General features: G+C 37.0%; 1 protein-coding gene and 1 long non-coding RNA gene across 4 annotated transcripts in view; one reads left to right on the top strand and one right to left on the bottom strand.

The window, feature by feature from the left end:
* Positions 1-25,571, bottom strand: part of UMAD1 (UBAP1-MVB12-associated (UMA) domain containing 1) — a 311,916-nt gene that overhangs the window by 21,667 nt on the left and 264,678 nt on the right. The window contains exon 5 of one of the 3 annotated variants that reach the window (XM_061164962.1): positions 758-920. The exons of 1 other annotated variant lie outside the window; for it this stretch is intronic. In XM_061164962.1, the coding sequence (XP_061020945.1) occupies positions 911-920 (10 nt within the window). In that variant the 3' untranslated portion in view covers positions 758-910. Of the gene's footprint in view, positions 1-757; positions 921-24,584; positions 24,603-25,571 lie in introns of those variants that run through there. One more of the 3 variants, XM_061164963.1, reaches the window with a different exon arrangement.
* Positions 1-25,571, top strand: part of LOC133072099 (uncharacterized) — a 152,668-nt gene that overhangs the window by 31,410 nt on the left and 95,687 nt on the right. The window lies entirely within an intron of this gene.

The raw sequence follows: 25,571 nt of genomic DNA, 5'->3' as shown, positions 1-25,571 counted from the left end.
CATCATTTTAGACACAGGTATATGAACTCCATAAAAGCACTTCTGTAAATTCACATATACACAGAGCCATATGGTTTTGTCAAATTTGTGAGTCTTAATACCTTGAGGAGAGAATTCACACCATCAGGCACATTCTCCTGAAAGCTGTGGATACTCGAGAATATTACATGACAGAATGTTAGTACATTTTATGGAAGGCGAGATGATCCTCACAATTCTCCCATCAATGAGAAGGACTTTCTCATTATTGAAATGGGCCCTAAATGTTAGGCAGTTAATGTGTTTTGTGCACGTGTGAAAAAAAAAATGATGCCATTATACCTTCTGGACTAACATCAAAGCACACATCTGTCACACTGTTCTTTTTGGGTTTGTCATATACAGGGCTCTTTAAAAATTGTAATGAGATGCAAACTTACCCCCATGTCCCCTTCTCTACTTAATATATGAAGGACTGCTATGACTCTCTGGGGACAAAGCTCTTATAGTAACTGTTGAGGATGATGCCTGGCATTCTGCAGTCCTGTCTCTTTGAATGTATTACACTGAGCTACCACCTTCTCTCTCAGGATGAGTTATCTCACCTGCCAAATCAGTAGGCCGGACTAGAGCAGGGGTCAGCAAACCTTTTTTGGTAAAGGGTGAAATAGTAAATATTTTTGCCCTTGAATCACATGGTCTGTGTTGCAACCACTTAACTCCATCACTGTAGAGTGGAAGCAGTCATCCAAATATGTAAACAAACAGGTATGCCTACTGTCCAATAAAATTTTATTTACAAAAATGGGGGGCCAGATTTGGCCAGCGGGTCAGAGTCACCGATGCCTGGACTAGTTGAATTCTAGCATCCCTTTTAAGCTTTTTTTCTGCCATGGTGTTTGGTTTCAGTCATCCCAGGAGAGATCAGAATTCAGGGACAGCTGGAAGAAAAAGAGAAGCACACTTTAAGAAAGCATTGGCTGGATGAGATGACTATATTTGACTTATCTTTTCACTTGAAATCTTTTAACTTTGTAGCATAATGCCCCTATTATATTTAGCAATTAGAGTGCCATCACAAAGTAAAATGTAAAACCATTATTCCTTGAAAAGAGAAAAGGCTTGCGGTATGAAATGATGCATGCAAGGAGTGTGGGTGATAATTTACTCATATAATCATTTCTATTTCAGTTCTATGGCAAGTATTTCTGGAGATGGCTCACACAGCAAGGAGATCTTTAAAGATGTGCACACCATAATTAACCTTTTTATATACTCTGATAGAAATATCAATAGTCTTTTCTCTGGTAGCAGTTTTAACTTTACTTATGGTCTACGGAATGGTTTGAATTAAAGAATGACGATTCTAAGGAAAAAAAAAAAAACCTTTATATACTTTGAGCTTAAAACAAAACATGCATATTCTTCCCATTACTTTTATTTCATAGTTAGTTCTAGACAATGAAAACTCTGTTTCTTTTTTCTCCCTGGCAGAGGAGATTAGACAATGAACTAGCTAGGACTTCTGTAGCACACAGATCAGTGATTCCCTAAGCGTGGTCTCTGGACCAGCAGCAGCATCACTAGGGACTTAGGAATGCAAATCCTCCAGCCCTCCCCCAGACCTGCTGAGTGAGAAACTCTGAGGCTGGGGCCCAGGAGTCTGTATTTTAACAGACCCTCTAAGTAATTCTGATGCCCAATCAAGTTTAAGAACCACTGGCATAGATGATCACTTTCTAGAAACAAAAGTTAAAGGGAACACTTGACCTCATGCAAACAGCAGAATGACCCTAGAGTAGGCACACTCAAAAAGTGTGGAATAAAGACAATAAGGCTAGTATATATTACAGGCTTCCCCCATGGCTCAGTGGGTAAAGAATTTGCCTGCAATACAGGAGACACAAGAGACGCAGGTTTGCTCCCGGGTCAGGAAGATTCCCTGGAGAAGGAAATGGCAACCCACTCCAGTATTCTTGCCTGGAGAATCCCCATGGACGGAGGAGCCTGGCAGGCTACAGTCCATGGGGTCACAAAGAGTTGGATATGACTGAGTGGATAAGCACATATACAAATAAATTACAGGAAGAAAGAGGCTGGGAAAGAAAAACAATAGGTAAGAAGAGAGATAGAACTTGGATGAGTAAGAACTAGAAAATCCCAGAGTTTCCATTTGCAGCTGAGGCTGAGCTCATAGACATCACCATCCCTTCCAGTCTCAAAGTCACCCATTCAGCAACCCAGCCCATGACTGATGGGTGAGGACTATGCCAGGTGATGGGACATGGGGATGAAGAAGATAACTATTCCTGTCTGTGAAGAGGTCAAGGTCTTAGAATGAAAATGAAAAGAAGCAGCTCCCCTGAGAATTTACAAGTACCTAATAGTCAAAGTCAGAGGAGAAGCTGGATGGCAGGAGAGTAGAGTCAAGGTGGAGAGAGCGGAGATGAAAGAGGATAAATAAGAGGATGAAAAGGATGAGCATCAAACAGTTTTCTTTGTGTTAGGGCATTGAGGAATCTGTCCTTCTAAACCCTCCCATGACTCAACAGCAAGTTCTGCTGTGACTTGGAGACACGGATCTCTAACAGTTCTTGATGCCTCACTGGTCCACTGATCAGAACTGCAAAACTGCAACCAAGAGCCTTCCCTTCTCTTCTTTTATGATGCTTATAGTTGGCAAAAAGCAAAATAACAGACATGTAGAACATTGTTATGTATGTCAAAAACAATATGATCTTATTCCAACATTACCTGGTCATTCTTCTAGTTCTGTGGCATAGTGTTAATAAACTTAGACCCTCATCTTAAAGTCACCTTTAGGTTCACAAGGAGAGTGTTACAGATGACAGCATGTTATTAGAAACTAGCACCAAATCAAACATCACAGTGCTTTTAGATCGGATAATCTCTAAACGTCCCCTTGTCAAACAGACTCGGATGTTCTAAAGAATGACTTTACTGTTTTATAGAATAATGTCTATTATTGTTTTAAAAAATTCAAGAAATACAGAAAGGTACAAAGGAAGACGTAAATAATTTCCCAAAGTAAAGATTACTGAATTTGCTGAACAAAAATAAATACAAATAGAATAACAGGTAATTAGATATGGTTTGAGAAAGAGGGATCACACGATACCTGTTATCATTTGAAACCAAGCTTTTATTTTGGGATAATTTTAGATTTACAGAAACATTACAAGAATACTACAGAGTAGTACCAGCTTCCTCTCCTTTTAACATATTACATTACCATGGTACATGTAACACATTTAAAAATCAACATTGATACAGTATGATTACATAAATTCAAGACTTTGTTTGAATTTTGCCAGTTTTTCCACTAATGTCTTCTTTCTGTTCCAAGTTTCACATTGCATTTACCTGTCAGGTATTCTATTAGTCGAGATTCTCCAGAGAAGCAGAACCAATAGGATGTGTGCATATATTGTATGAGAAATAAATAATAATTAATTATTTAAGGAATGGGCTGGCTTGATTGTTTATTAATTTTTACTGGAGTGTAGCTGCTTTACAATGTTGTGTTCGTTTTTGCCATACAACACAGTGAACCAGCTCCATGTTTACATATATCCCCCCTTTGTGGATTTCCTTCCCAGTTAGGTCACCGCTGAGCATCGAGTAGAGTTCCCTGTGCTATATGGTAGGTTCTCATTGGTTGTCTGTTTTATACATATTAACAATATCAGGGTATATGCATCAATCCTAATCTCCAAATTCATCCCATAGCCCCATTCCTCCTTTGTTCTCTACATCTGTGTCTCCATTTCTGCTTTGTAGATAAGATCAGTTCAGTTTCAATTCAGTCACTCAGTCATGTCCGACCCTTTGTGACCCCATGGACTGCAGCACGCCAGGCCTCCCTGTCCATCACCAACACCTGGAGTTTACCCAAATTCATGTCCATTGAGTCGGTGATGCCATCCAACCATCTCATCCTCTGTCATCCCCTTCTCCTCCTGCCCTCAATCTTTCCCAGCATCAGGGTCTTTTCAAATGAGTCAGCTCTTCACATGAGGCGGCCAAAGTATTGGAGTTTCAGCTTCAACATCAGTCCTTTCAATGAACATCCAGGACTGATCTCCTTTAGGATGGACTGGTTGGATCTCCTTGCAGTCCAGGGGACTCTCAAGACTCTTCTCCAACACCACAGTTCAAAAGCATCAATTCTTCAGCGTTCAGCTTTCTTTATAGTCCAACTCTCACATCCATACATGACCACTGGAAAAACCATAGCCTTGACTAAACGGACCTTTGTTGGCAAAGTAATGTCTCTGCTTTTTAATATGCTGTCTAGGTTGGCCATAACTTTCCTTCCAAGGAGTAAGCGTCTTTTAATTTCATGGCTGCAATCACCATCTGCAGTGATTTTGGAGCCCAAAAAATAAAGTCAGCCACTGTTTCCCCATCTATTTGCCATGAAGTGATGGGACCGGATACCATGATCTTAGTTTTCTGAATGTTGAGCTTTAAGCCAACTTTTTCATTCTCCTCTTTCACTTTCATCAACAGGCTCTTTAGTTCTTCTTCACTTTCTGCCATAAGGGTGGTGTCATCTGCATATCTGAGGTTATTGATATTTCTCCTGGCAATCTTGATTCCAGCTTGTGCTTCTTCCGGCCCAGCGTTTCTCATGATGTACTCTGCATATAAGTTAAATAAGCAGGGTGACAATACACAGCCTCGACGTTCTCCTTTTCCTATTTGGAACCAGTCTGTTGTTCCCTGTCCAGTTCTAACTGTTGCTTCCTGACCTGCATACATGTTTCTCAAGAGGCAGGTCAGGTGGTCTGGTATTCCCATCTCTCAGAATTTTCCACAGTTTGTTGTGATCCATACAGTCAAAGGCTTTGGCATAGATAAGATCATCTATACCATTTTTCTACATTCCATAAATATGCATTAATATACAACATTTGTGTTTCTCTTTAACTTACTTCACTTTGTATGACCGTCTCAAGGTCTAGCCACATCTCTGCAAATGGCACATTTTCATTCCTTTTTATGGCTGAGTAATATTCCATTCCAGTGTATCTGTACCACATCTTCTTTATCCATTCATCTATCGATGGACACTTAGATTGTTTCCATATCATGGTTATTATAAATAATGCTACGGTGAACACTGGGGTGCTTGTATCTTTTTGAATGATGGTCTTCTCTGGATATATGCCCAGGAGTGGATTATTAGGTCATATGGTAGTTAATTTTTAGTTTGTTAAGGAACTTCGTTACTATTCTCCATAGAGACTTTATCAACATACATTCCCACCAACAGTGTCAGAGGGTTTTTTCTCCACACTATCTCCAGCATTTATTGTTTGTTCATTTTTTGATGATGGTCATTCTGACTGGTGTGATGTAATACCTCATGTAGTTTTGGTTTGCATTTCCCTAACAATTAGTGATATTGAGCAGCTTTTCATCTGTTTGTTGGCCATCTGTATGTCTTCTTTGAAAAAATGTCTATTTAGGTCTTCTGCCGATTTTTGGAATGGATTGTTTGTTTTCTTGATATTGAGCTCCATGAGCTATTTATATATTTTGGAGATTAATCCCTTGTCAATTGCTTTTCTTTGCAAATATTATCTCCCATTCTGAGGGCTGTCCTTTCATCTTTTGCATGGTATCCTTTGTTGTGAAAAAGCTTTTAAATTTACTTATGTTCAGTTTGTTTATTTTTGTTTTATTTTCATTTCTCCAGGAATTGGGTTAAAAAATATCTTGCCATTATTTATATCAAAGAATTTTCTGCCTGTGAATTTTCCTCTATGAATTTTATAATGTCTGGCCTTACAGTTAGGTCTTTAATCCATTTTGAGTTTATTTTTCTGTATAATGTTAGGCAGTGTTCTAATTTCATTCTTTTACATGCCCAGTTTTCCCAGTACCTCTTATTGAATCTCTTGAATTTTTTATTCTAATTCTGTGAAAAATGCCATTGGTAATTTGATAAGGATTGCATTGAATCTGTAGATTGCTTTGGGTAGTATAGTCATTTTTACAATATTGCTTCTTCCAATCAAAGAACATGGTACTGATATAAACATGGTACTGATATATCTCTTTATCTATTTGTGTCATCCTTGATTTCTCTCATCAGTACCTTATAGTTTTCTGAATACAGATTTTTTTTGTTCCTTCAGTTCAGTGCACTTCAGTCACTCAGTCGTGTCCGACTCTTTGCCACCCCATGGACTGCAGCACGCCAGGCTTCCCTGGCCATCACTAACTCTCAGAGCTTGCTCAAACTCATGTCCATTGAGTCAGTGATGCCATCCAACCATCTTATCCTCTGTCGTCCCCTTTTCCTCCTGCCTTCAGTCTTTCCCAGCATCAGGATCTTTTCTAATGAGTCAGTTCTTCACATCATGTGGCCAAAGTATTGAAGTTTCAGCTTCAGCATCAGTCCTTCCAATGAATATTCAGGATTGATTTCCTTTAGGATGGACTGGTTGGATCTCCTTGCAGTCCAAGGGACTCTCAAGAGTCTTCTCCAACACCACAGTTCAAAAGCATCAATTCTTCAGTGCTCAGCCTTCTTTATGATCCAACTCTCACAACCATACATAATGACTGGATAAGCTATAGCTTTGAGTAGACGGACCTTTGTTGGCAAAGTAATATCTCTGCTTTTTAACATGCTGTCTATGTTGGTCATAACTTTTCTTCCAAGGAGCAAGTGTCTTTTAATTTCATGGCTTCAGTCACCATCTGCAGTGATTTTGCAGCCCCCCAAAATAAAGTCTCTCACTGTTCCATTGTTTTCCCATCTATTTGCCATGAAGTGATGAAACAAGATGCCATGATCTTAGTTTTTTGAATGTTGAGCTTTAAGCCAACTTTTTCAACCTCCTCTTTCACTTTCATCCAGAGGCGCTTTAGTTCTTCTTCACTTTCTGCCATAAGGGTAGTGTCATCTGTGTATCCAAGGTTATTGATATTTCTCCCAGCAATCTTGATTCCAGCTTTTGTTTCATTCAGCCCAGAATTTCTCATGATGTACTCTGCATATAAGTTAAATAAGAGGTGACAATATACAGCCTTGACATGCTCCTTTCCCAATTTGGAACCAGTCTGTTGTTCCATGTCCAGTTCTAACTGTTGCTTCTTGATCTGCATATAGGTTTCTCAGGAGGCAGGTAAGGTAGTATGGTATTCCCATCTCTTGAAGAATTCTCCACAGTTTGTTGTGATCCACACAGTCAAAGGCTTTGGCATAGTCCTCCTTAGGTAGGTTTATTCCTAGGTATTTTATTACTTTTGTTATAAACAATCCCAATGGTAAATGGGATTGTTTCCTTAATATCTCTTACTGATCTTCTGTTGTTAGTGCATAGGAATGCAAGAGATTTCAGAGTATTAATTTTGTATCCTGAAACTTTACTAAATTCATTGGTTAGCTCTAGGAGTTTTCTGGCAGCCTCTTTAGGATTTTCTATGTGTAATATCATGCCATCCACAAACAGTGACATTTTTACTTTTCCAACTTGGATTCCTTTTCTTTTTCTTCTCTGATTGCCATGGCCAGTACTTGTAAAACTATGTTGAAAATACAGGTGAGAGTAGATAAACCCTTGCCTTGTTCCTGACCTTAGAGGAAATGCTTTCAGTTTTCCACCATTGAGAGTGATGTTTGTTATGGGTTTGTCATGTATGGCCTTTATTATGTTGCAGTAGTTTCCCTCTATGCTCACTTTATGGAGAATTTTTATCACGAATGGGTGTTGAATTTCTCAAAAGCATTTTCTGCATCTATTGAGAAGATTCTATGGTTTTTATTCTTCAATTTTTTAATATGATGTATCACATTGATTTGCATATATTGAAGAATCCTTGCATCACTGAGATAAACCCCACTTGATCGTGGTGTATGTTCCATTTAATATGTTGTTGGAGTCAGTTTGATAGTATTTTGTTGAGAATTATTGCATCTATGTTCATCAGTGATATTGGTCTATAGTTTTCTTTTTTTGTGATATCTTTGTCTAATTTTGGTATCAAGGTGATGCTGGCCTTGTAGAATGAGTATGAGACTGTTACTCCCTTTGCAATTTCTTGAAAAAATTTGAGAAGGATAGGTGTTACATCTTCTCTAAATGTTTGATAGAATTTGCCTGGTCATTTGATAGAATAGTCAGAAGTCATCTGGTTCTGGACTTTTGTTTGTTGGGAGATTTTTAATCACAGTTTCAATTTTATTGCTTGTGATTTGTCTGTTCAGATTTTCTATTTCCTCCTGGTTCAGTATTGGAAAGTTTTATTTTTCTAAGAGTTTATTCATTTCTTACAATTTGTCCATGTTATTGGCATACAGTGGCTTGTAGTAGTATCTTAGGATCTTTTGTATTACTGTGATGTCAGTTGTTACTTCTTTAACATTTCTAATTTTATTAATCTGAGTCCTCTCCTTTTTTTCTTGATGAGTCTAGCTAAATGTTTCATCACTTTGTTTATCTTCTCAAAGAACCAGCTTTTATTTTCATTGATCTTTGGTATGTTTCTCTTGTTTCTGTTTCATTTATTTCTGCCCTGATCTTTATTTCTTTCCTTCTAGTAACTTTGGGTTTTGTTTACTCTTCTTTGTCGAGTTACTTTCTATGTAAGGTTAGGTTGTTCATTTAAGAATTTTCTTGTTTCTTGAAGTAGGATTTTATTGCTCTAAACTTACCTCTCAGTACTGCTTTTGCTGCATCCCATAGGTTTTGTTTTCATTATCATTTGCTCTAAGTATTTTTTTTAATTTCCTTTTGATTTCTTTAGTGACTCCTTGTTATTTAGTAGCATATTGTTTAGCCTCCATGTGTCTGCTTTTTTTTTAACAGTTTTTTCCAGTAATTGACTTTTAATCTCATAGCATTTTGGTCAGAAAAGATGCTTGATATGATTTTAGTTTTCTTAAATTTAGATGTTATCTATCCTGGAAAATGTTCTGTGTACACTTGAAGAAAGTGTATTCTGTTTTTTGCTTTTTTTTTTTTTTTGATGGAATGTTGATACCAACTAAGTCTATCTGGTACAATGTGTAATTTAAGGCTTGTGTTTCCTTATTAATTTTCTGTCTGGATGGTCTATGCATTGGTTCATCCATAAGTGTGAGTAGCGTTCAAGTACCTCACTATTATTGTGTTACTGTCAATTTCCCTTTTTATGGCTATTAGCATTTGCATTATATATTGAGGTGCTCTTATGTTGGGTGCATAAATATTTACAATTTTTATATCTTCTCGGATTGAATCCTTGATCATTATGTAGTGTCCTTCTCTGTCTCTTGTAACAGTTTTTACTTTAAAGTTTAGTTTGTCTGTGACTCACTTGATTTTGGAGGCTAAGAAGCCCCAAGATTTGCATCCAGCCAGCTAGAGACTTAGGGCAACCAATGTGTAGTCTCACTCTGAAAGCAATAAGCTGAAGCCCCAGGAAAACCTGATGTTTCAATTCAAGTCCAAAGACTGGGGAAAACAAAAACAAAAACAATGTTCCAGAGCTCAAATCAGTGAGGCAAGAGGAGTTCCTCCTTATTCAACCTTTTTGTGCTGTTCATGTTTTCAATTTATTGGATGAGGCCCACCCACATTAGGAAGGGCAAGCTGCTTTACTCAGTCTTACCATTGAAATGTTAATTACATTCAGTAATACCTTCACAAACCTTCACAGAATAACGTTAGATCAAAAGTCTGGGCATCCTGTGGCCCAGGCAAGTTGACACACACTAACCATCACAGGTACACATACTATTTGTGATACATTAATTTTTATTATTAAAATTATTTAAATTTACTGTTCGGTCATTTCTTAAAATGCTTATGGTAAACAGACAGCTCTCTAGCTTCCCCTACTCATTAGATCAACAGGATACTTCCCAAGAGTCAACTGTATTTGAACTCAAACCTTTAAAATCATATAACTTCATTGAATTTTATGAAAAAAAATTATAAAAATACCAATGCAAAAAGAATGAATCATTGTTTCATAAAGACTAGACTGATCATTAGGAAGACTAGGTAAATGTAAGGTTATTCAAAACTTGCTTTAAAATTTAGCTGGTAAACTATTGGGAGGTAGAAGAGATCTCAGAGGGGAGGATGCAGCACTCAGATTCTCTCCCAATGTTTTTCGGTTCTTGTTTCATTTTAAAGAAATCGAAACTGAAAATCCTGGAGAGTTTGTTATTAGTGTAGTTCATGCAAAAAAGATGGCCAGGGGGAATTCCGATCAGGCAACTGCACTCAAAAAAAAGATCTTGGCCCCAAATCAAAAGATTGGCAAATTGTTATATATATATATATATATATATATATATATGTTAAAATATGCATTTAGGGAAGATAGTTCCAAAGATGAAAAGTGTGATAGTTGTACAACAATGTTAATGTATTTGTGTCATAGAATGGTACACTTAAAAATACCTAATACATTAAATGTTATGTTATCCATATTTTATCACACACAGAAAAATTAAATATGAAAAGTAGGTTTATTTTTTCACATTCTGTGTTTCAACAAATTTTTTTAAACTTACAGATGATTATATTTGATAAGAGAGCTTATTCTGTATTAAGTTGACTTTTATTTTAATTCAGTAGAAGAAAGGGATAATAATATGAAATTGAATGATTTGATGTAAAGGGTCTCTTCTGTGATTTTTCAATAAGGAGACCTGAATCTCCAACATTGCTCTAAATTAGAAGAAAAAAGTGTTATAAAAAACCTATAAGAGGTGAGAGTAGTGTTTCTCAATCTAATGCAGTGCCAAGTTCTTAGGATACTTTTAGAAAATGCAAGGACATGTTTTTGGTGGTCACAATAACTGGCGTTTAGTAACTGGGCTGCAGAGATGCCAAACATCCTACAGTACACAGAACCTTCATAATATCAAAGACACACCCCTCCCAAAAGTCACTAGTTACTCAGTGATCAATACTGAGGTAGAGTCAATATAGTTTTAAAATTATGTTTCAATTTTGCATCATATCTGTTGACTTTCTCATGAAATTTGAAGAAAGAGACACTAGTTTACTTTCTCTCCCCTTGCTCCTTCTAACCTTATTTTTGATTAGTTTTACTATTCTGTACAGTGCTTGGGTTTATAACACTCATCTCCTGTTCTGAAATCATCAAACAGTTGTTTACTCTTGATCCTCTTTTAAATAATTTGGTGCTTACCACCAGATCTTTTCATGCTCTGGCTTTTCTATTTCTGCACTCTTTACTTTGATTCATCTACTTGGTTACCTTGAGTTTGTCATACAATATATATTTTCTTTAATTGGAGTATCATTGATTTTCAATGTTGTGTTTCAGGTTACATGTCATACAATAGTTTTTCATTTTTTTCCAAGAAAGACGCATGGATTTTTATTCCCTTATGTTCTTTCACCTTATTATCTGTCTGTTGCGTTTATTTTAGGAGGTAACTTGATTAGGTTTAAAACTTTCAAGTCATGCATTCATTTCTTCAGAGTTTTATAGACACTGCTGCACTGTCTTTGGTTTTGAGAGTGGGGTGGGAAAGTAAAATTTGAAATTTAGTCACTCAGTCACGTCTGACTCTTTGCAACCCCATGCACTGTAGCCCTTCAGGCTCCTCTGTTCATAGAATTCACCAGGCAAGAACACTGGAATTGGTTGCCATTTCCTTCTCCAATACCTGTATTATCATTTTAAAGATTTTTAGGTTTTATTATAAACATAACATTAGATTCAAAGATTAAATATAAAATATGTAAATTATAAATAATCAAACTTTAAAAGTTTTAAATAATCAGTCAAGAACCAAAAGAATCACCAATATGCATCTGCCTATGGATTCCTCCTCTGTTCCATTTCCTTCTCTTCCTTGTGAGGGAGCAACTTTCCTGTGTGTTTATCCTGCCTTTGCAATATTCCAAGTAGTTTTATCATATATGTGCATATCCATAAATAATAAGGGCTTCCCAGGTGGCCCTAGTGGTAAAGAACCTGCCTGCCAATGCAGGAAATGTAAGAGACTCAAGTTTGATCCCTAGTTGGGAGATCCCCTAGAGGAGGAAATGGCAACCCACTCCAGTATTCTTGCCTGGAGAATCCCAAGGACAGAGGAGCCTGGCAGGCTACAGTCCATAGGGTCACGAAGAGTTGGAAGCGACTTAGCATGCATGCATAAATAATACATGATTTCACTATGCCTTTTAAAATTTCACTTAATATTTCTAAAGATTCATCTCTGCCACTTTGTGTTACTATACAGCACTCTTTAATGGCATTATTGACAATTAATTTACACACCATAAAGTTCACCCATTTCAAGTTTACACTTCAACAACTGGCAGTATATATACAGACTTGTACAACCATCATCATTTTCTAATTTTAGACTCATCTCATCACTTCCCCAAAAAACTTCATGCCCATTAGCAATCATTCCCAATCTCTTCCTTCCTTTTTTTTTCCATACCCTGTCTCACCACCATTTATCTGTTAAACCATCTGTATTATACATAAAATCTCCATGTATTTTTGGGTATACTCTCTGTTTCATTCTGTCACTCTCCATTTGTCGACTTTTCTAACTCTCTGCCAAAATCACACTGTCTTAATTATTACAGCTTTATAGAAGATCTTCATACCTGGTACAAATTGTTACGCTCAAATTTTTTAGGAGATTCAGTTTTTCCTAGCTTTCTGTCTTTCCATATACGTTTTAGAATTAGCTTGCCCATTGCATGAAAAATTCTGCTGAGATTTTAAAAACTATAGGCCAATTTGAGAGAATATCCATCTTTAAAATATTAAGTATTGCTATCCATAATGTGGTACATCTTTTTATTTATTTAGTTCCCTAATGACTTTCAAGATTTATTATTTTCTCTAGGTAAACCTTGTATGCTCTTTATTAGATTTATTCCCAGATACCTTCTGTTTTTGTTGGAATTATAAATTGTACCTTTTAATTATTACATTTTAAAATGTTGATGGCCATTGTTTGGAAAGGCAATGAATCTTTGCATGTTGGTCTTAGAGCTGTATACAACAGGAGAGTAACATTGCTAAACTCTTCTGTTATTGCTAATATGTTGTTTTAAGATTGTTTGTGGTTTTCTATCTATGTAATCATAGTAACTGCAACTAGTGTTGGGTTTGTTCCTTTCTAGTCTTTGAAGTCTTTTTTTTCTCATCTTATTGTCTGGCTAGAGCTTCCAGCTTTAGTGATGATCAAAACATGATAGCGAGCAAATGTCCTTTTTCTGATTTCAAATGGGATGCTTCTAACTTATCATCATTAAGAATGATGTTTACTGAAGCTTTAGTATATGCCTTCATTCAAGTAAAGTAAATAAAATTCTCTTCCACTCAAAGTCTGCAAAGACTTTTTATGCTGAATCAAAGCTTAACTTTATCCAATTTTTTGAGGGGGAGGGTTTCTAGTGAGATTATATATTGGTTTTTCTTTTTAATCTATTATGGTGGGTCACAATTCTAGATTTTCTGTTAAACTACTCTAGCATTTCTGGAATAAACCCAACTAAGTCATGATAAATAAACTAAAAAAAAAAAAAAACAAACAAAAAACACAGTGGATTTGATATTTTGTTTAGCTTGTTGAGTGAGATTGGTCTATAATTTCTATTCTCAGATTGTACTTGTCTATTTTGGGTACCCAGATTATGCAGAATGAGTTACAGAGTAGTTCTTATTTTTCTATTTGCTGAGTAAATCCATAAAAGATAGAAATGAGCTGTTGAATATTTAGTGATTTCCTAAATCTGATAAAATTTCCTGGAGCTGGTCTTTCCTTATAAGAATATTTTAAATTATTGATTCAATTGCTTTAATAGTTTTAGGACTATTCAAGTTTTGTAATTCTTAAGTCAGTCTTTAAGTTATGTTTTTCTAAGAATTGTTTTATCTAGGTTTTTAAATTATTGGAATAAAATTGCTCATGGTATTTTCTTTCTGCACTCTATATTTACATTCCCCTTTTAGTCATTTTGTACTCTCTTTTTTCTCAGTTGGTCTTGCAAAAAAGGATTGTCTCATTAGTCTTTTCAAAAAGTTAAGTTTTAACTTTATTGATGTTTCTACTGTACTTTTGTTTTCAATTTCATGGAATTCTCTTATTTTCATTGTTTCTTTTGTTCTCTTTGTTTATTCCTTGTTCCTTTCTAAACACTTAAGATGGATGCTTGGTTCATTTTCAGACATTCCTATTGGAAGCATTATGGCTGACAGATATCACTCAAAAATAGTAGTCTTGACATGTTAATTTTCATTATAATTTAGCTGTACTTAAAAACCTCATTGTGGTTTCTTTTTCAAAAATTTTAATGGAGTATAGTTGATTTACAAAGCTGTGCTAGTTTCTGCTGTTCGGCAAAGTGAATCAGTTATACATGTACATATGTCCACTCTTTTTTAGATTCTTTTCCCACATAGGTCATCATAGAGTACTGAGTAGAGCTCCCTGTGTTTCATAGCAGGTCTTTATTAGTTATCTGTTTTATAAGTAGTATGTATATGTCAACCCCAGTCTTCCAAATTATCCCTCCTCCACCTTCATCTTTCTCTGCTGGTAATCATAAGATTGTTTTCTACATCTCTGACCCTAAATAAGTTCATTTGTACCATTTTAAAAGATACCTCATATAAGCGGTATCATATATTTGTCTTTCTCTCTCTGACTTCACTCAGTATGACAATCTCTAGATCCATCCATGTTGGTGCAAATGGCATTATTTCATTCTTTTTTAATGGCTGAGTAATAGTCCATTGTATATATGTGCTACATCTTCTCTATTCATTCTTCTGTCAGTGGAGATTTAGGTTGCTTCTATTTCCTGGCTGTTGTAGACAATGCTGCAATGCATGCTGGGTGCATGTATCTTTTTGAATTATAGTTCTCTCTGGATATATGCCCAAGAGTGAGATTGCTGGGTCACATGGTAACTCTTTTTTTTCTTTTTTAAGGAAATTTTTACTGTTCTCCATAGTTGCAGTACCAATTTACATTCCCACCAAGAGTGTAAAAGGGTTCCCTTTTCTTCACACCCTCTCCAGCATTTATTGTTTGTAGATTTTTTGACAATGGCCATTCTGACTAGTGTGAAGTGATACCTCATTGTAGTTGTAATTTGCATTTCTCTAATAATTAATGATGTTGAGCGTCTTTTCATGTGCTTTTTGGCTATCTAAAAAATGTCTTTGTTTCACTCTAAGATTTGATAATACCTATTTCTTCTCAACACTGACTACATATGTATATATGCATATGTATATATAAATATGATTCCATTGCCTTCTATTTCCTGTTATTATAGTGAAACAGTCTACTGTCTATGAAATAATCATTTCTTTGTGATATCGATTTGCTTTGGCCATTTTAAAAAAGTTTGTTGCTACACAGTCTACAGAGTCATTATGAGGTGACATCTAGGCATTGATTGTCTTGTCGTTTCTCCTGCTTGGGAAACTATGGTTTCCAAAAGTGTAGATTAATAGCTTTTAGCATTTCTGGAAACTTCTTAGCTATTATCACTCCTTGATTAGCTTTATTCTCTCTTTTCATGAATCTTACTTGACATATGTTTGACTCATTTTATCCTCAGTATTTTAAATTATTCTATTTTCCAGTCCTTTTTCTTTCTGAATTATATTTTGATTAAATTATTAACTTCTTCCTTCAAGTTGATTAATTCTTTCAAATGTGACTAATCTGCTCTTTAAAACATTTTGTTTGTTCTTTCACCACTTACATATTTTTGTTTAAATACTCCATTTAGTTATTTTTCATAACTGCCTGATCATTCTTGATAGTCTTCCGCTGCTTGTTCATTCTTCTGATTCTGTGAGTTATTTCTTCAAGTACTTCATAAGCAGCTATGCTGTATCTGACAGCTGTAACATAGATGGCTTACTTCCTCATGTGCTTGGTGGCCTTAGCTGTGAACCCATATTTGCCCACTTATAAACTGTGGGAATCTGAAGGGTTATTCTGTAGGATGTATTCCCAAGAAAATCTGGTTTGTTTCTGCTGGGACTGGGAGGACTACCGATCTGGGGCCATTTAAGCTCTCCTGGAGAGTCCTGGACTAACGCAGAATCTCAGGTACAGTGCCCCTTCTTTGCTGTTAACTCTAGATTTAGTGTCAAAACTGCAATACAAATGACTGGCATTTTCTCTCAGAATAACCCAGTTTCTCTCCTTTGCTTTTTGTTCAGCATATTTATCTGTTCACTGCTCCAAGCTCCACTGTTCACTCAGCTTTGTTCATTTGAGATGTGGGAGAGAGGAGGATTGGCCTTGGAGATTATTTTACCTACTTCTAGGGAGTACAGCAATGAACCAAAATGTTTTATTTAGGATCTAGTTGGTTTCCACCAGACAGTAGCTTGTCTGCCGTTGCTGCTGGAAGTGGAAGTTCTATTCTGAATCTAAGTTCAATAAATAAAACTTGTGTGCTGATCATTCTGTCTTGGTTTTCCCAGCACAAGGTACCCTATTATGATTTAAAGGGTGGTATATCTATAATTATTTTTAAATTTTCAATTTAGAAATAAGGGAACTGGGGTTCTAAAAGGCTAAGTGACTTACCCAATTCATGATAAAGGGGGACTAGAGACTATTTTATGTCCAATCCAGTAGACTTTTCAATAACTCCTACTACTCCTTAGACCTGATTTTAGAAGACATGTTTAATTAAATTCCACCTGTGTTTATATTATAACCAGGTCTATAATTTTATTTTTTATGTCTGTGCATAACCAATGTTTTATGTCTGTGCATAACCAATGTTCATGTCCATGTTTGATCACATAAATACATAAATCAAGCCTAAATAGAAGATATTATAAATACAATTTAATCTATATAGAGGCATGACTATAAGGGAAACACCTTGGAGACCCAAAAGGAAACTACAGAATCCCAATCTTGTCTCTCTATAATAAGCATGGCCTTTAAGATCAAAATAATTGTACACACAGAACATTTGTTTTTACTTATACACAAAAGCAAACAATTGCTGGTGAAGATGAGAATGACTTGGATTAACTATGTTAATCCACATTATGCTATATCTCAAGTAGTTTTTTGAAATAATCCTTCCACTAATTCATAGGGTGAAATTATAAATTATATGAATACACCAATGAAGAAAAAAATGTGGGATTCCTTATGGACTCATCGTCTGTCCTCAGGAAATCTGTCAACATAAACAGTTGCTAGCATAGCACAAAATTAATAATGATTAATAATCCCTCTCCCAGCCCAGGGAGAGCAAGGGTGAAAACTGGAGGCAATCAGTGAAGGAGTTCTTTCAATTTAGGGCAGTCTGCTATCAGAGAACCTGGGAGGAAAGGATTAGAAATACACCCTCTGATCTACCAGCATTCCAGCAAAGTTATGAATAGCTGCCACAAGTGACCTTGGGATTTTTAAAATTCCATCCAATAGTTTCTATTTTACTAATTTTGTTTAGAAGTATTTTTAAAGTTAAAATAATAATGAGTTAATATCCTAAACTTCATTTTAGATATTTTGAGGATTAAGGGTGGAGAGATAATATTTTTTAAAAGTACTTTTCAGGTGACTTGGCCATATTACTTATCGCTTTTCAAAAGTTTTCAGAGATTCCCCCCACCCCCCTGCCCCAGAGGTATTTAAGTGAATTATTTTTTATGTCCTTGTTGATAATATACCTTCAAGTACCCCCCCCCCCCCCCCCGCCTTTGGACTTTCCCATTCAAGTTTTAATTCTCCATCCCCGCCACCCCCCACCAAAAAAAAAAAACAAAAACAAACCAACATCCCCCTCTGGCGTGTAGTTCTACTTGTCAAAACCAGGTATTGTTTTAGTCAAATGTGACAGTAGTTTGAATATAGTTAGGCCGAGGCATTTTCTTTGGGGGTGGGACTGTAAACCTTTTAAAACCTGTGTTGCTAAGATTATTCACAGCGCAGTGCACATCTGCTATTACTCTTGAAAAACACTAACAGATGAAGATGTTTATGAATTCAATGGGTGAGAATTGAGAGATGGAGCTTGGAGGGGCAGAGCCTGTATCACCCCTTGAACAGTGGGAGACACTAAGAGAAATCAGTTTGGAGGGAAGGGGACACAGAAGAAGGTGGTTTCAACAAAGCAGGTCTGTAACTGGCATCCCCAGAGTCAACTTCTAATTTTTTTTCTCCAGTTTGAGATTTAATACACCTACAGCACTGTATAAGGTGTAGAGCATAATGAATCGACTTACATGTACATCATGAAATGATGACCACAATAAGTGTAGAGAACAGTCATCATCTCATGTAGATACATAATTTTGTATGTATATAAATAAATATACAAAATATGAAAAAAATATTTTCCTTGTGATGATAACTCACAGGATTTACTCTCTTAACAACTCTACCTCTAATGATTATTAATTGATTAATAATCTGTAAATGATTATCAATTTAGTGAATTTTTCAGGGCTTTTGTTCTTCTTTGCAACTTCTACCTTATATAATAGCATGGAACTTCATAGGAGATAACGTTTTTTTCCTACACCACGGGATCTTCCCCACCCAGGGCTCAAACCTGTGTCTCTTTGTCTCTTGGATTGGCAGGCGTGTTCTTTACCACTAGCGCCACCTGGGAAGTCCATTTATATTACATATACTTTCAAATACAGGCTTCCACAGTGGCTCAGTGGTAAAGAATGCCTACAATGCAGGAGACTCTGGGTCAGGAAGATCCCCTGGAGAAGGAAATGGCAACCCACTCCAGTATTCTTGTCTGGGAAATCCCATGGACAGAGGAGCCTAGAGGGCTATTGACCATGGGGTCGCAAAACGGTGGAACAGGACTTTGTGACTAAATAACAACAATACCTCTCAAATCTGCTCTAAAGTTTAAGTGTGAAATTACTGATTTATTTTTCCATGAAATATCTAACAAAGCCCCCCCCCCGCCCCCCCATCCCAGGGGAGTGGTCCTGGTATGTGGGTGTGAATGAGTACTCCAACCAATTCGATGTGCCAGGAGGGTTTTAAAATGAGATACCATAGGGAGGGAGGAAAATAAATAAATAAATAAATAAAATGAGATACCATCAACTTAAACATCCTGTGCATTCTAAGTTGCCTTGTATCACTATTATTTTTTATAGCAATGATAGTTTCACTTGTTAAGGAAATCAGCCAATTCTGACTTAATAATGGGAGTAGTTGGTATTTCCTAACACAATAATTTCTGATTGCCTGAGGAGATGTTAAGTCTCTGGAGTATGAAGTTAGGGCAGTGAGAGAAGCTGGTTACCCCTGGAGCCCAGTGGGAAGCAGGCAACAGTTGGCATTTTCTCAGGGGAGCTAGTTTAGTCATTATTTCAGTGTTTGTGTGCGTGAACACCTTCAAAGCGAAATTAATTTCCCTTTTGGATTACTTAGGATATTATTTTTAATGCTGAAGTTTTCCATATCATCCTTAGCCACCTTTTCCCCCCTCAGAATGACTTAAGTAAAGAAAAAAGTCACATGATTGTTTCCAGCAGCACATAAAAAGTAAGATTTTGAGACATTTTGTTATTTCCTGTGATTTTGTGTAGATATTCCGTGATGAGTGTTCTCCAAGGAGGCAAAAAAAAAAAAAAAAAGAAAGAAACAAAAACATTTAGTGTTGTGCATTAAAATGAAATTTGTTTTATTGGAATGAGGGGGTGAAGCTCTGCTCAAAATATCCAAAAATGAAATTCCACCTACTTCTGTCTATAGCCGAGGTATCCAGCCCCCAGGTGGCAGACCCATAAGTCCTGTCAAATCAGCAGTGGCATTAGATCAGAAATAAAGCGCGTGATAAATGGAATGTACTTGAATCATTCCAAAACCATTCCCCGCCCCCACTCCCAGTCCATGGAGAAACTGTCTCCCAAGAAATCGATTCGTGGTGCCCAAAAGGTTGGGAACCGCTGGTCTAAAAAATCCCAAACAACTAAAACCTGAATCTTGCTAATCAAGAATAAGGTCAGAATATCCAGGTCACTCTGGACCTGCCTGAAGTCCTGTCTATGTTACATCTGTCACCCCAACTCTGGTCTGTGAGGGAATGGAGGGACAAAAGACCTTTCTTCGTCTATTCAGCTGCTCCCACTCCTGCCAGAGCATCTCTGGGCTGTGCCTAGGGGACAAGAGGCAAGTCAGAGGAGCATGAAATCAGCCCCAGTTTCTCCTTCCTCTTCTTACCACCCTCACCCCCCACCCATCCCATCAAGACCTCCAATTCCCAGTGGCTGGAGGAGCTCCATACCTGTCTAGGTCCCCTCGGCCAACTGTGAACATGGGCAGCCTCTCGAGAAGAACACATTCCAAACTGCCAGACATTCAGTGTCACTTCCTCAGCACTAAACTTTTAGATGATTTTCCAAGCAGGCACATTTGGGGAGAATTTTGCTGTCACTTCCTTAGGAAAGGCTTACTAGAAATGGGCTTTTAATATCCTTACAAGCAGCTGTGTTTAAGATCAGCTTAATAAGTTATTATTAATAATTATTAAGTAATTAAATAAATTATTCAACGACTCTAGATAAGATGCACTATGACAGTAAAGGGTGGAAAATAATCCAATATTTCAACCTTGTTTTTTTATTTTTTATTGGAGTATACTTGATTAGCAATGTTGTGTTTCAGCTGTCCAGCAAAATGATTACATGTATCTATTCTTTTAAGAATTATTTTCCCATTTACGTTATTACAGAGTATTGAGCAGAGTTCCCTGTGCTATACAGTAGGTCCTTGGTTATCTGTTTTAAACACAGCAGAGTGTACGTGTCAATCACAACCTCCCAATCTATCCCCAACCCCAGCCTTTCTCACCTGGTAACTAAAAGTTCATTCTCTAAGTCTATGAGTCTTGTTTCTGTTTTGTAAATAAGTTCGATTGTATAATTTTTTTATATTCCACATATAAGCAATATTATATGATATGTCTTTCTCTATCTGATTTCACTGAGTATGATAATCTCCAGGTGTGTTGCTGCCAATGGCATTATTTCATCCTTTTTAATAGCTGAGTTATATTCCACTGTATATAGGTACCACCTCTTCTTTATCCATTCAGCTGTTGATGGACATTTAGGTTGCTTCCATGTCTTGGCTATTGTAAATAGCACTGCTATGAACATGCATGTATCCTTTTTAACCATGTTGTTCTCTGGATATATGCCCAGGAGTGGGATTGCTGGATCATATTGCTGTATTTTTAGTTTCTGAAGGAACCTCCACACTAATATTTCAACTTTAATACTATGTAAGGTTGTGTATGAGTGAATTTAAGAGAAAGGTTCTGATGAAACAGATTAATCTTAAAAATAAGGCACACTAAGGGCAAAGTAGATACAGGGAAGGTGTATGGATTTGAGAAGTAGCAGTGAGATTCCTTTTGATGAGGTTTAGTGGTATTAGCTTCTTTTGGACTGTCTATTATTAGCTTCTTTTGGACTGTCTATATGTTTTTAGGTTAGATGAGAAAGTAGCAACTTAGGAAAGCAAATGGATCTTTGCTCTTCAGTTCAGTTCAGTCACCCAGTCGTATCTGACTCTTTGCAACCCCATGGACTGCAGCACACCAGGCTTCCCTGTCCATCACCAACTCCCAGAGCTCTTAGAATGGCAAATAAGCTTTGCTCTTAGAATGGCAAATAAGCTTCTCCCCTCTTTTAAACTGAGAACCAGCAGGCAAAGATCATTGTTACTAGAGAGAAATATAAGGTTTTATAGAAACTTCCTCAAAGAGCTTCAGTAGATGAGTCCTAGAGAGCTCTGTATTTAAACTGGGATCTACATAAGCCCAGTGTGCGTGTGTGCTAAGTCACTTCAGTTGTGTCCTACTCTTTGTGACCCTATGAACCCTCCAGGTTCCTCTGTCCATGGTATTCTCCAGGCAAGAGTACTGGAGTGGGTTGCCATGCCCTCCTCTGGGGGATCTTCCCGGACCAGGGATCGAACCCACATCTTTTACATCTCCTGCACTGGCAGGTGGATTCTTTACTGCTGAGCTACCGGGAAAGCCCCAGGGAGAGACTCAGTGACTGAGAATAGCTAAATGTTAGCGAGGTACTTGTCTATACCTGGATACATATATTTCTTTAGTCCTAGCTTTATAAAAAGTATATTTAAAATGTAGTGTATGTTTTATTATATGGCTTTTAATTAAAGAGTGCTTGTATTTATATGATACAATGAGGTTTTATTTTATAGGAGAAAATAATGATTGTTCTTTGACTAGGTTGATACATGCCATAGGAAGCCCTAACCAGAATCATACCACCCAGCATGGGCATCCGCCAGGCAAAACTCAAACTTCATGGTGTGTCATATGATAAAAGACATGGGAATAAAGTGAACAGTTTAAGGAGCATTTATTATTACATTTACTTAGGAGATCTTTCCTGAGCATCTCGATTCATTCTGCTCCATCTCAAAGGCCAAGATTCCTTTCCACATCTCAGAAACCAGAAGGGATGAATAAATCTAGACAAAGCATTTCATCTAGGTCTAAAGAAATCCACCTCAAATTTTATGAAATTTTTGTGTGGGGCTGTATATTTTTCTTCTTCAACATAAATCATTCCCAACCCCACTGAGACTTAGAATAACGGGGATAAGGTAGAAAGAAAAAAAAAATGAATCAGAAATTCCAAAGTAAAAGAATTGCTTGAACACAATCAGGCAAAAACCAGGGAGCCAAAAATTAATGTTTTCCTATAGAGGATGGCAGATGACTAGTTGGGCTATTAAATGGATACCGGAGGATGCAGAAAGGGCCATAAGAAAGATTTATTGTTGTTGGGAGAGTTCTCACCTAGCATTTCCTGACTTTTGTGCTTTCAACTTTATAATCAGATATTCCACTCTGGCAGTTAAAAAAAAAAAAAAAAAGCTTATGTGATAAAAAGTTATGTGATAAAATTAATACTGTGAGGAAATGAGTTGTTCAGTCGCTAAGTCATGTCCAACTCTTTGAAGCCCCATGAACTGCAGCATACCAGGCTTTCCTGTCCTTCTCTATTTCCCAGAGTTTGGTCAAACTCATGTCCATTGAGTTGATGATGCCATCTGACCATCTCATCCTTTGTCATCCCTTTCTCCTTTTGTCCTCAAGCTTTACCAGCTTCAGGGTCTTTTCCAGTGAGTTGGCTCTTCACATCAGGTGGCCAAAGTATTGGAGTTTCAGCTTCACCATCAGGTCTTCTAATGAATAGTCAGGGTTGATTTCCTTTAGGATTGACTTGTTTGATCTCCTTGCTGCCCAAGGACTCTCAAGAGTCTTCTCCAGCACCACAGTTCAAAAGCATTGATTCTTCAGCGCTCAGCCTTTTTAATGGTCCAACTCTCACATCTGTACGTGACTACTGGAAAAACCATAGCTTTGGCTATGTGGACCTTTGTCAGCAAAGTGATGTCTCTACTTTTTAATATACTGTCTAGGTTTGTCATAGCAATTATTCCAAGGAGCAAATGTCTATTTTAATTTTGTGGCTGCAGTCACCATCTACAGTTATTTTGGAGCTCAAGAAAATAAAATCTCACTGTTTCCACTTTTCCCCCCATTTATTTGCCATGAAATGATGGGACCGGATGCCATGATCTTTGTTTTTGAAATGTTGAGTTTTAAGTCAGCTCTCCTCTTTAACTTTCATCAAGAGGCTCTTTAGTTCCTCTTCGCTTTCTGCCATAAGGGTAGTATCATCCACATATCTGAGGTTGTTGATATTTCTCCCAGCAATCTTGATTCAACCGTGTGAGTCTTCCAGCCCAGCATTTCACATGATGTACTCTGCATATAAGTTAAATAAGCAGGGTGACAATATACAGCCTTGATGTACTCCTTTCCTGATTTTGAACCAGTCTGTTGTTCCATGTCCAGGTCTGACTGTTGCTTCTTGTCCTGCTTACAGGTTTCTCAGAAGACAGGTCAGGTGGTCTGGTATTCCCATCTCTTTAAGAATTTTCCACAGTTTGTTGTGATCCACGTAGTCAAAGACAGCATAGTTAATAATGCAGAAATAGATGTTTTTTGGAATTCCCTTGGCTTTTTTTTTTCCTTTGGTTTTTTATGATCTAGCAGATGTTGGCAATTTGATCTCTGGTTCCTTTGCCTTTTCTAAATCTCTCTTGTACATCTGGAAGTTCTTGGTTCATGTACTCTTGAAGCCTAGCTTGAAGGTTTTTGAGCATAGCCTTACTAGCATGTGAAAGTGAAAGTGAAGTCACTCAGTCATATCTGACTCTTTGTGACCCCATGAACTGTAGCCTACCAGGTTCCTCCATGCATGGAATTTTCCAGGCAAGAATACTAGAGTGGGTTGCCATATCCTTCTCCAACTAGCATGTGAAATGAGTGCAATTGTATGGTAGTTTGAACATTCTTTGGCATTGCCTTTCTCTGGGATTGGAATGAAAACCGACCTTTTCCAGTCCTGTGACCACTGCTGAATTTTCCAAATTTGCTGACATATTGAGTGCAGCACTTTCACAGCACCATCTTTTAGGATTTGAAATAGCCCAGCTGGAATTCCATCACCTCCGCTAGCTTTGTTCATAGTGATGCTTTCTAAGGCCTGCTTGACTTCACACTCTAGGATGTCTGGCATGAGGAAACAGAGAAGAGGTGAGTTAGGTTGATATGAAGGAAAATGTTTCAGAAGAGAGGAATACATACATTCAGTTATGTTTTTGAGATGATGGCTAAAAGGCAGTAAGAGGTCCAAGGCCAATAGTTGGGACCAGCAATGATTTCAAGTCAGATGCTGGGACGATTTATAACAGTAATCTCTAGGCAAGAGAATTTCTTGAAGGAATCTAGTAGCGTCAAAGAAGATAAATCCAGTGCTTAGCTATGAACATTTTATAAGATTATCCTATGATTCATGTGATAGAATTAATAGCAGTTCCCTAAGCCAAAATTTAGTCTAGAATATGTGCCTTTCTAGCAAATAGAGTGGTTAGTGGTTGTTATAGTGATTCTAAACTAGCGTGGTCAGTATAAAAAGTGACTGCTATAATCTGTGAGCCATTTGCTTTACAGCCAGATGAAGTCACAAACATAAAATAAAGCTACGGATTATTTCTTGTATCTCCTTCACATTAATATCTCACATATATTTTAACAACTTGAAAAAAGTGTCAAAAATATAGGGCTTAGAAAGAATTGCATAGAATCGCTCTCCCAACCTCTTCTACAGCTTTAGTAACCCTAAGAAGAAATCCTGACTAAATAGTGAACTTATTTTCAGATGAGAAATTTAAAAGAAACAATAGGTACTTTCTCAAGTCATCCGGTTTCCACCTCTACCCGCCCCATTATAAAAAGCATCTATTCTCTGAACACTTTATTATTCAAAGTCAACAGACAACTGAACTATGAACCCAGGAGCATTAGTGAGTTCTTCTTACAAACCACCTACTTCAGACACCCAGGTCACAGGGGGCGCCCATCCCTTCAGGCCATCAGTCAGCATTATACTGCTAAGGTGCATTTTTAATCGACAATGTTTTAGAGAATAACAAAACAACAAATAAATGATTGTTACTTTTTTTGATGTTTTCCTATGTG

The sequence above is a fragment of the Dama dama genome, chromosome 18, assembly GCF_033118175.1.
Source record: "Dama dama isolate Ldn47 chromosome 18, ASM3311817v1, whole genome shotgun sequence".
Taxonomy (NCBI): Eukaryota; Metazoa; Chordata; class Mammalia; order Artiodactyla; family Cervidae; genus Dama; species Dama dama.
The sequence above is the reverse complement of the archived record's forward strand: the minus strand, read 5'-3'. Positions and strand labels throughout refer to the sequence as shown.